At 36.9% G+C, this 12,124-nt stretch overlaps 3 protein-coding genes across 3 annotated transcripts in view; all 3 read right to left on the reverse strand.

The window, feature by feature from the left end:
* The window catches only part of LOC124544722 (mevalonate kinase), a 31,300-nt gene extending 27,692 nt beyond the window's left edge, over positions 1-3,608 (reverse strand). Inside the window, exons 1-2 of the mRNA XM_047123368.1 lie at positions 3,024-3,608; positions 1,017-1,254 (exon numbers count right to left, since the gene is read on the reverse strand). Of these exons, the coding sequence (XP_046979324.1) occupies positions 1,017-1,254; positions 3,024-3,598 (813 nt within the window). The 5' untranslated portion in view covers positions 3,599-3,608. The remainder of the gene's footprint in view (positions 1-1,016; positions 1,255-3,023) is intronic.
* Positions 3,609-3,714: 106 nt separating this feature from the next.
* Positions 3,715-8,715, reverse strand: LOC124544723 (bolA-like protein 2). Its single transcript, XM_047123369.1, has 3 exons — positions 8,531-8,715; positions 4,229-4,323; positions 3,715-3,908 (listed from the first exon to the last, which is right to left on the reverse strand). The coding sequence occupies exons 1-3, from the start codon at positions 8,591-8,593 to the stop codon at positions 3,809-3,811; spliced, it is 258 nt and encodes an 85-aa protein (XP_046979325.1). The 5' UTR covers positions 8,594-8,715; the 3' UTR covers positions 3,715-3,808.
* On the reverse strand, positions 6,158-8,673 carry LOC124544721 (probable dolichyl pyrophosphate Man9GlcNAc2 alpha-1,3-glucosyltransferase). Its single transcript, XM_047123366.1, has one exon. The coding sequence runs from the start codon at positions 8,425-8,427 to the stop codon at positions 6,832-6,834; it is 1,596 nt and encodes a 531-aa protein (XP_046979322.1). The 5' UTR covers positions 8,428-8,673; the 3' UTR covers positions 6,158-6,831.
* Positions 8,716-12,124: the final 3,409 nt, after the last annotated feature.

Below are 12,124 nucleotides of genomic sequence, written 5' to 3' on the forward strand. Positions count from 1 at the left end.
CGAACTACTAAGCTGAGCAGAATCCTAAAACTTTAAATGTGGTATTTTTCCCATGATTTAATTTTGATAAAATAAAGCCTATTTGATTCCCCAAGCTTCACACGAATTACCTGTAAAAACACTATGCAAATTTGTCTAGTAGTTTTTCGAGATTAGCATGTTCAAACAGGCAGACATGACAGTGTTACAGTTTTATTATTAGTATCAATACAACTTATTACAGACTTGTCTCTTTAGCAAGACAATGATTCTCAAACCATAAACTCTTGACACACAACAGTAGAAATATGTTCACAATGAACATTGGAACTACATTCTGCAAACTAAATTTTGGGCATAAATGTTAACAAATATACTGAACTGCAACTACCATATGCCTCCCCATATATCACTCTTGAATGAGAAACAAAGTTACTCATAATCAATCATTTGTACACAAACCTTAAGGTTTTGTAAAATTTTGGAAAGCATATGATACTGCATGAAACTTACGTTACTCATTAATGTCACTATTTTAGCCTATCATTACTAGACTATACTGCAATGACTGACTGAACAGATCACCTTTCATAATTTAGATCAAGTTATGAGGGGTTAATTGCTAAATGTTTGATTTTTTGGTCTTTCTCAGTGAAGGAAATTTAAATCTACAGTAGTTACAAGGAATTTAACCACAATGACTATGCAGTCTTACATGGCAAAATGACTGTGTTCAGATACCTACTCAGATGAACAGGAGCAACAAACCTGCAGCCATTGTGATGAAAGGTAAAATAAACTGTCCATAGCAGAACACACTGCCAATTAGAGTACAGCATTTTCAATAGTAGCTTTACACTTGCTGCCACTTGAATAGTCCCACTCTATACCAGCTCATCTCTCTTAAAGGTAATCTGTTGTCAATTAACCCTTCACTATCTTATCTATATAGGATCAAATATTTTTTATTATCATAATACACAACAAAATATACATCACAAAGCAGTGATTTAAAAGAGGGTCATCAGAATCCATACCTTCAAGTTAGAGGGCATTAAAATTGATACTGGCTTCTTTCCTTTGCAAAACTGGACAGCAGAGCCATAAGTGCAGACACTATTATCCAATCCAGATGGTTTTCCATGCATGACTACCTCACTGATGAACGCCCATTGTGACACCACACTCATTTCTTCAGAAAGAGAATGGGGAGCTTGCGATGGACAGTAGCCATGTCTTGATATATTACCACTGGTACGACCTAGTTGCTGGGTCCTGTGCGATAAAAACAAGAAATATATACTAATACTAACACATTATTTCTCAGAAAGGGAACAGATTTACATCCAATATATGTTGTGAGGCACTGTGACCCAAATAACTGCTGTCAGCAGTATTAATTTCAGGAGCAGTCATCTTGCTGTCTGCACTGTACTTAAATGGAACCATATATTAAGAAGTATATCGGCTGAAATGCAAAACTGACTGAAATGAACATTAAAAAAATGTATTATAGGCATGTCTATTTCACCGGTGCTCAATGACCCCATCTGCAAATGCAGAGGAGAGATTCACAATTAACACTGCAATAACGTAAAGTATTTTGATTACATTGGTGATTAGAAATAAACTATAAAGATAAGTAATTAGATGCAAAATGCAGAAGTAATGAATAAGGGCATATATGTATCTCTGAAATTTGAGCGACTCTGTTGTAAAATCTACCACACACCTGCAAACATAATCTGACTAGTAGTTCTGTGATATTTGTGCAATTGCTAACAAGCCTTCCCTGAGAATGAGTGGCTGCAGTAAATCTGCTTGCACTGCCGATACCCCTCAATGGAATAACCATTTCACATCCAGCTCCTTTGTGTACTTTTAAGAAACAGGTGTTTCAGAATTCCAAAGATGGGAAATGTCTCCTCAGCATATACATGGGCTATCAGTCTTACCTTAATGTAAGTTGGCCACATTTTCATTTCTCCAGTCTCTGTAGTTTTCCTTTTGATTTTGTGTTACAACTGTGTTTCTGCATCAGAGAATTTTTTTCCATCTTGTAATTTCTCTCATAGCTCTAAGCTTTGATCATTCCTATCACACACATGTATTGTTTAATCATTTTCTCCAAATATGTGTGCAACTAATTTGATTGGATCCTCTTGTTTAATTTACATCAACAGAGTAATATTTGGTTCATTTATTAGTTACAGAGTTTGATCTATCATTTTATTATTAATGAGTCTAGGGTACTAGTGACTAATAACAATGCTGACAGAGTGAAATATCAGGTTTCTAGATGTTTATCAAACACGATATACAATGCAAGTATCAAGTTTTTACAGCAAAATTGCTGGTTCTTAAATGTCATCATTTAAATTATACAATCTAAAAGAAAACACATAAAACACATGTGCGCACTCTCTCACACACACACACTCTCTCTCTCTCTCTCTCTCACACACACACACACACACACACACACACACACACACACACACACACACAAACACGTGGGGGGGGAGGGGGAGGGAGGGAGGGAGGGAGAGAGGGAGGGAGAGAGGGAGGGAGAGAGAGAGGGAGAGAGAGAGGGAGAGAGGGAGAGAATACTCTATGCTGCTGCAAATTAAAATGGCAAGAGAGTATGTCTGTGTGTCAGTCCAGCACAAAGTTTCAAACTATTAAGTATCTTCATTACTCTCACTGCTTGAAAAATGCAAAAGTAAACTCTGACTGAATCACTTCCACTCAGTACACGGAAAAAATTATACATTTACCAGTGCTAAGAGAAACTTTCCTCTTACGGCAGAGCAGTAAAAAACAACTATTAATACTCAAAATATAGTTAAATCTGTAAAAATTTTACAGAGTTGCACATGCAAAACATTTACTTTAACTTTCTGTAAATAAAGAATAAAAAATATCTTTTCTGTGCAACAAACTAGACTGTCAATATACAAATCCAGTTGCAGATTAAAATCTAAAGTTTGAATGTCCACAATAATATGTGAAAGCAAAGACAATAAGCTGCAATAGCAAAATACCTGTTTCGCAAGAACTCCACCAATGCTCCAGAAAGAGAAACACCATAGGCTGCAGAACTACCAAGCCCTGCACGCATCGGCACATCAGACTCCACACGGATGAGGAGGCCGCCGAACCGTGTCAACTGACCCTCCAAGTCTACTCCCAGAAGCATCCCAACAAACAGCATTAGGAATGCTGTTACAGAGTACTCTTGCTCTTCATTTGAATGCACCAAGTTATATTCTGAAGTAAGTGAAGATATGGTTTCCTTCAGGAGATTCAAATTAACACCTTCAGGACATCGCCAGGAAAATTCATAAGGTGGAATTTGAAGTATGCTGTTTGGATGGCTAGCCATACTCTCAATCTTTTCAAACAGGCCATCAAAAGTCACATTGACGTCCAACTGTGGCAATTCCAGTCTGACAGTGCCTTTCGATTCAGAAATTTCTTGCACATAGGCTCTTGTCCGTACCCCTAAAGTGGCTGCCACAGCTGGTTTCCCATATACAACTGAGTGTTCTCCAAAGAGAATCACTTTCCCTGGAGCCGAGACAGAATAACTGAACTGTCTGTGAGTAGAATTCTCCATTACTGCCCGACTGAAGTGCACCACAAAGCTGCTCCACTCAGGTAACCTTTACATCTGCTTGACAAAGGTATGTAAAGTAGGACTGATGTTGCTGGGCAGATAACTACCCGGGCATGACCTATGAACTCGCCATTTATTTAAATAAGCCTACATTAAATACAAACGTAAATTACAACATTGTTCAATAATGACACCTATTGAACAAAAAGATTATGTAGATTTCTGTTCCTGCCACTGCTTTGTTGTTAATGTCTTCTGTGAGAAAGCATGTATTGTTTTCAGTTCCTCTTCAAGTACTGAATTGACCAACCTGAAGAAAAAGCCAAACATTATAATCATCTACTTCCCAACAACAATGATAAGATGCAAACAACAAAGAAAACAAAGCAATAGTTTGTATCTTCCTTAATGAATTTGCAATTCACTTAGTTTTGACAAACTGCTCGCAAGTAGTAGATTTTTCAGAGTTATTATATTAATAGTCTTTTATTCCCACAGACTGTATCTTGTACAAACATCTGGGCAAATTAATGAGACAAGAGCTTAGGATAGTTAGATCAACACATAATTTACTACAAGTAATTTCTACCCAGCACAACAGATAGCAGGTAGCCTTTTACTTAAACACACCTGTGCCTTTGAAGAAGAGGCTTCCCTTCAAATTTATCTGACACTATTAGAACACTAAATTTGGCACCACAACCATCAGATTCATCATGAACTTCCTGAAACAACAATAATTAATACCTTGAAAGAAAGAATATAATGCTAATAACATAAAATATATAATACTTAGCACTTGTCAAGTGCTATACATTAACAAGATAGGAAAGTTCAAATTTTTATACTACTAAGAAATAAAAAAGGAATTCCACTTAAATGTGATATGAGCTTTCAAATAGCTTAACCAATGCAAGCATCAGCTACATGCATGGCTGTTTCATTTGGTGAGAAGGCAAATAATACTCCTTTTCAGTTCTGGAAGTAATCCCCCGGGCTCATAGCTCAGCCATTTCTAGGCAGTATACTTCCTTCCACCAGTGTTAGTTCAGGAAAGAATGTAAGAGATCTTCTGTGAAGCTTGAAAGGTAGGAGAGGTACTTAACAGCAGTGAGAAAGGGTTGTAAATTGTGTCTCATTAGCTCAGTCAGTAAGAACACTACCTACAAAATCTAACATTCTGGGATGAAGTTCCCAAGCAACATAGCTTAAATTTGACACAAATTGTTAAATTACATGCAACACATTAAGAAGCAATAGTAGCATGCACTCCCAAAGCACAGACACATAATACAGTATAAAGTCATCAGTCTGCAACCCGTTTCTTTCTCATTAATCTACATCAAATGTATCAGCTGATCTCTGGGTAAATGACAAGCTGGTATATGCTCCACATGGGAAAGTGTTTTTACTACTGATACTCCACAAAAAATCATATTTGTGGAATACTGTACAATTGTTTGTTTGCATCAAATCACATGCATAACAACATAATCACTGCTCGATCATCAATATGTGCTCCAAACTGTATGCACGAAACACTAGAATGACTGTTGGCTGAACTGTGACAAGCCATATTAGCTCTTCCTACTGTACACTTTCCCTCCACCCATCCACCCTCTTGTAAGTACACTACTAGTAAATAATTGTAGTGGTAACAACTTTCTAAAGGTTTATAAGTGTTTAATGATTACTTCACGGCACACACCAATTTAATTTTTGCACTCACGAAGTCCCAACACCTGGAATTGTTTCAGACAACACTTCACACTGTAAGTTGCAACAACATGATTAGTTATACTTTCTGCATTTTATAACTAACCTTTACAGACTTCATGTCTAATACCATGGTGACTATGCAGCACGTTAATTTAATTTAAGTTTCACCCATTACAACAAAATGTTAGATTGCTTAATGGGAGTGTTAAAATCACACTAATACTAAATAAAAACTACAAATTATTTATGACACAGAAATTAAAAATTCTGTAGGCCAGAAACCTTTCACAGTTTAAACACATCACTGATGTATTATGAAAAATATATGCATTCTGATTCTCAAATATTTTGCCTTTCTACTAATTTTTTGAAATCTTTCTATTGTTTCACATTTGTGTTATAAATGACATCCTTTGAAATTAACAAAGTGCATCAGATAATATATGAATGTACATTTTTGCGAAATATTGAGCTGGTTGCCTTAGTTTCCAGAAACTAGTGCATAAATTGATTGCTGGATACAAATATTGTACTCTTGCTACCACATACACAAAGACTGACCTCTGTACAGTATCTTGGTCAAAATAAATTTCTGCCATGTTAAATTTATTGTAGCCTATACTGAAATCTTCAAAGTTATTACTTTCCTTCCTTGTTTTTAAGTTAGTACACGGAGGTTGTTGCAAAGCCAGATTACTCTCCCCATATACTATGCAGCTAGAAACTTAAGATTTTTTTATTCATTTAGGTCAGATATAATGAAGTGTGTTACTTTTTGAACACTGAATATCTTAACTAAAAGGGGTAAAAGCAAAGGCTATAATAAAATGTCACACTGCATAATTTCCATAACAATAATATTTAATTCATTTGGCTTATTTACATAATTGTACAGCCTTTTATGTATGTACACAACAATAATGCAGTATAAAAATAATTTTAGTTACAGAATGCTTTGGTCCAGCATTTATATATCAAAATTAACTCTGACACACAAATCTGCCCATCAGCTACAAAAGTGCCCTAAACTACTGAGATCAACACACTTCAATGGCGTTTCAAATTAAAAGACAAAATAAAACAAGATTTTTATGTACTACTCTTACAAACTAGAAGGTAACATGTGATTTGCGCTAGTGGCAAATTGCAGAACAGTGTACATCAATATAAAACTACACAGATAACTTTCTATTCCTGAAAAAGTCCTATAGAAAAGTAAATAATTACCAGCAATCCACATGAAATAACAAATGCAAGTTTCTCATAGTCTTTTTCCACAGGGCTTCACCTATCTGTTCATAAATGTTAAATCCACCAATTATTACAATATTCAAAATTTATTACTGTGATTAAAAAAAAAAAAAACTAAATAACTGATCAAATAAGAATTGGTGATTGTTTTGCCCTCACAGAATGTACCGTAATCGAGAAATTCCGTGTAACAAGTTTTACTAAAACCTTAATAGTGAACAGTAAAGTAATTTTTTTAGAATAGGTATCACAAAATTCAATGATTAATCACATTTCAAACAAACATGGGTGTCTGGTGATATTTGGCGATACATGAAATACAAAAAGAAGAGCAAGAAGTGAGCACATGAATACACAGACACAATAAGGGGAAATAAATCAGGATACTTCTGGGGTGGCTTTATAAATATGCTACAGACAGTTAATACAACACAACCGATTATTGAAGCCATAAATGCATAACTAAGCCATTTTTCATTTGACAACTGTTTCTTCAATTTCACTTTTGTCTGTGATTTCTGATTCACATTACTCTTTGATACTACAGGTCCACTGTCAGATTTCAACCTCATCCCATCACAACCAAATTCTATGTCAACAATAACTATTACGGACATGAAATAGAATATTGTTAATGCTACAAATGGTATAAGAACATTATCTTTCAATATTAATGGCAACATACTGAAATTTGACACTAAAAGAAACCAAAATACTGGGAATGGTTCAATTGGAAAATACAGAATAGCAGGAATGGCTGCAAGGAGGATGCTTTTTTCATGGACATGGAAAGAAAACAGGAAAAATGCAAGTGAAGAATTAATTAGTGCCAGCAAAAATTTATTTTTTTCTGGGTGTAGCAAAAGATCAAGGCAGGTAGGCGTTACAGCAAGTAGAGTGGAAACGAGGCAAATTTTTGCCATAATCAGATGGTCCACATTCCGGAGTTTGTATACAATGTTTAAAGCACACCACACATTTGCTACTTTGTCTTCAAAAACACCACGATACAATGGGAAAAGACGGCGAAGAACTTGCAAGATCACATCTATATTACTAAGAAATGGAACCCAAACCAAAATAAATGTTGGGATTACAACACTTGCAATACACAGTAATTTTTTTAATGCTAGCAGTTTTTTCTTCGTCGATAAACAAACTCCTAACATATAGCAGAAGAAAGGCAATGAATGGTATAATTCCATTTGCTTGTAATTCAACGCCAAACAGAATGCCATTGCCGCAACCAGCAGTTTACTTTGAAGCAATGCAGCAACAGCTGCAACCATAAATCCCAGAGAGACTCCATTGTATTGAAAGTGTCCATGGTCAATAAGTATAATACCAGGATAAATTAGTGCTAGAAACAGTTCAGCAACATATGTGTCGTGCCTTGCCTTTTGGCTGCTCGGTTTGTTAAATTTGTTTATCTGGCCTCTGCTTTTGTCTGAAAAATAACAGCACAGAGCAGGTATATATACAAGGAGATCTGCTACAACTACAGTTGCTCTCATAAATAACTTGTGTTCATAGCTTTCGTAACCACGTGAGACCTTCAGGGCCACAAATTCCGGATTTATGTATCGAGCTACATAGCCGCAAATTAAGCTGTGGTAAGCTGTCAGTGGGGGATAGTCAAGCCCCCAGTACTGTAAGTCATTGTTGGAAGTGTTAAAGTACCACTCTTTCGTAGGCAGATTCAAAGTGATTTCCATCCAATGTCTTTGAGCTTCATAGTCACCGAACATAGGCGGTTTATTTTGTCCTGAGTAAGAAAACAATGAGACGCACCATCGTAAAAAGATCGCCACAGAGACGACCAAAATCAAACAAACACGTCTACTAACTCTGTCTGTCATTTTCAAAGCTGGAAAATTTCTATAAGTGTTTGAGTCTCAATCGTGAAGCTTCCACCGGCAGGACGCTTTAACACTGGTGTTCTTGAACAAGAATGTTACTTACAACATGTGATGCTTCAAGTTCTTTAATTAATTTCGATTTAATATATTCTTCTGTATAAACCATCTTACACCAACAATTACAGAAGAGCAGAAATCCTGAAAGCACGGCGCATGCAAATCTCAAATCGGTCGTTGTGGTGCAGTGAATACACGTTGCCACAACCCCACGCGCGCGCACTACTTCGTCTGCAACTATTTGCAGGTCTGCCAACATTGTGGACAGAAGTTTAATTAAGAGACATTTTGTGATAGAAAATTTTTGTCATTTTAAACTCATTATAAATATTAAGCTGTGCGGTTATATGGTTGTGAGGCTAAGAGAAAGAAGGTCGATTCACGCTCGATGGAACAATACAAATAACAAAATATTCCACAATGAGTTCCATTACAAACCGGCCGTAAACGGAGCGCAAGGAAACGTCAAGGTCAAGGTTGCACACTTCTGGCGCTGTTGCTAGCATAGGAAGTTAACCTATTTTAGCCGCTTTCATTTGTGTTATGCGAGTGGATATTGTATTTTTGGTCCTTCTTATTCTTTATTTTATTATTTTGCTTATGTTTTGACGCCACACTGTAAATATTCCACAGGAACTAGTGTACTTAGTAAGCAATCTTTATACAGAGAAGCCAAACAACATCTTTTATATTTTTATTTTATTTTATTGGCTTTTAGCATGCAAACTTTTTAACCATCACAATTTAAATGTATTGATAAACATACACGCTGCAAGGTAACAAAAGGTCTTATTCATTCATACAGTATGTCCTCAGATCCAGATTGTTGTACTTTTAATACAAAGGCACAATAGATATCTAGCCACTTAGTTGTTAATTCGTTTCTTTAGTTAAGTTCAGTGGTCAAAATTCCGTTTAAATTTTTATGTCTTCATTAGCTATAAATCTGGATATCGCGTCGTAGGTCTCATTGGGTGTGCCTCTGAGAATTGGGATTGTGCAAACTGGTTGGCAGTGACCAAGTCTTAAGGGCTCCTTTAAGAGGCTGACTCTGCCTTTCTCACAATGTCTACACTGAAATAAGATATTATTTATATCACTAATTGTTTCCTGTTCACAATGACACTACGGTGTCTACGATACGCCGAGTCTATGTAAGTAGGCAGGGAAAGGTCCATGAATCAGACGCTTTCTCATAATGGATGTTATAATTTTCCTTGAATGTTTGGATTAAGCAAATCATGGCTGCCTTTGTATGAATGCCTGTAAATGTGCATAGCTTTTACCTCTCGTTCGTTAACTTTCAATCCATTCTTCCTGCCACAAGAGAAGCGCTTGTTCTTTTACTTTTAGGAGATATTCTGTGTGTGGGAGTTTAAAGTCAATAGGTCTTTCACTGCTAATCGCATCTCTCGCTAGTCGATCGGCTTTATCATTGTATTGAATACCAGAATGTCTGACCCATACAAATTCTATGATTTATCCAGTCTTCTCAGATTGGTGATAATGATCCATTACGTCAAGTGTGTATTTACTGGTTCTTTTGTTCCAGTTCCTGTAAGTTACTGCTTTCAGAACCCTTTGGCAATAGGTGATTATTACTACCTTGGGTGTTTTGAGAGATCTTGCATATTTGATTGCCTCTATAATAGCGGAAGTTTCATGTAGAAGTATGGATGCGTCGCCTGGTATTTGAAACTTTCTTTCTTCTGCAGATTCTGGGCAGAAGAAAACGCATCTGGTGTAATTATCTGTCCTCATTTTTGAGCCACCTGTATAGAGTTGAAGACATCCTGCCCATTTCTCTGGCAGGTATAATGTAGGTGAAAACTGCCTGTATCCTTTTACTTTACTGGAATAGTTGACGTTTGCTACAGGGATATTGTGATGAGAGCTGTGGTAGTCATATAGGAAAATTGAGAGGACCTCACTTCGGTTTATTTTATTTTGTAGATATTTCCAGTGCTCATAGCGACTGTAGATATAAAACTACTGTTTACTCACATTTCTGTTATTCCCGATTAGAGAGAGCAATTCACACTTCATTATCATTGGATGTTTAGTGTCTGCCATTTGCTCTAAGATATAGCGATCACACAGCATTGTTCTGTGAATATGTAAAGGCGTTTCTGATGCTTCCAGGAGAAGAGCATTAGTGAGGGAAGAATGCATAGCTCGGAGGCGGATGCATAAGCTTCTGTAATGTAGTTTGTCCGGCAATGCTAGGTACATGGTAGCAGCATTGTGAAAGACAGTGCATCTGTATAGGAGTGTATCAAAGTGTGGTATAGAGTGAACAGAGTGCTGGGGTGAGTCCCCCACTGTACACATGTCACTAATCTGATAAGATTCAATGCTTTTTCGCATGTACTGACGACAGTTTGTATATGAGGAACCAAACTCATTCTAGAATCAAAGAGAATACCAAGAAACCTAGCCTGAGTTTTAGTGGTATTTTATGACCAGAGACGCTTACACTGTTCAAGAATCTTCGTATCGTTTGGCCCATGAAATGGCAAGTACCGATTTTTCTGCGAAATCTGTAACCCACAGCTATGTAATGTTTGATCCAGTGCAGCCATCATCTTTGATAGCTCACACACAACCTGATCCATCCCAGTGGTCGACACATACAAATATCATCTGTGTACTGGAGTATTTTAACGGGAAAAGTAATAATTCTCTAATGCTTGTTATTATGTAGTGCAAAGAGTATGGAGCTGACGATAGTTCCATGTGGAAGATGTGTTATAGGATGATGTAGTCCAATCCGTTTATTTCGGAACTGAACCCAGATGTGTCCCTCAGCGAGGTTTTTTCTGCATCCATAAATCATATGTGGTGGGAATTCAATGGTTTCCAACTTCCATAGCAACACAAATATGTGAACATTATGATGAGATCCAACTATATCCAAGAAGATAGCTGTCACAATCTCTTTTCTTGTTGTTGCGTCATAAATATCTGAGGTTAAGATAATTAATCTACCTATTGCTCCTTTTCCTTTTCTAAACACGTACTGACTTGATGACAGTATGTGACTTGATTCCAGCCACCATCCCAAATGATTTTTTTACGAGACGCTCTAAGTTTGCTGATACAGAAAGACAGAGAAACAGGTCTATATGACTTGGCTTGGTCTTGGTCTTTATTTCGTTTCAGTCTAGTTACTCCTACCTCAGTTGCCCAATCTTCTATTAGTGGATCATTCATCCATATTTGGTTAAATGTCTGTAACAGTTTTCCCAGTGCTGCACTGGGAGATCTTCTGTCATCTGGTAGTGTATACCATGCTTACCAGGGATGGATGGCACCCCCTTTTTAATGGCCTTCGTCAGTTATTCGCACGAAAACGGTACCACAAGCGGATGACTTTAAAAGCATTATTGCTGTGTGTGTGTGTGTGTGTGTGTGTGTGTGTGTGTGTGTGTGTGTAGGGGGGCGGGGGAGGGGGGGCAAAATGGCGGCGTGGCTGCAGAAACTGGTAAGATTAAATTCGCGAAATCTTCAAGCTATGCGTCACTTAATGGCTGATGCGTAGTACAGTTCTTGTTTTTTAAACACCTAATTTCCTCCAAACATCAGTGGTACTAACATCTTTATTTAAAGATTCACATAAATTCTGCCAGCTATTCTTTTT

The sequence above is a fragment of the Schistocerca americana genome, chromosome 8, assembly GCF_021461395.2.
Source record: "Schistocerca americana isolate TAMUIC-IGC-003095 chromosome 8, iqSchAmer2.1, whole genome shotgun sequence".
Taxonomy (NCBI): Eukaryota; Metazoa; Arthropoda; class Insecta; order Orthoptera; family Acrididae; genus Schistocerca; species Schistocerca americana.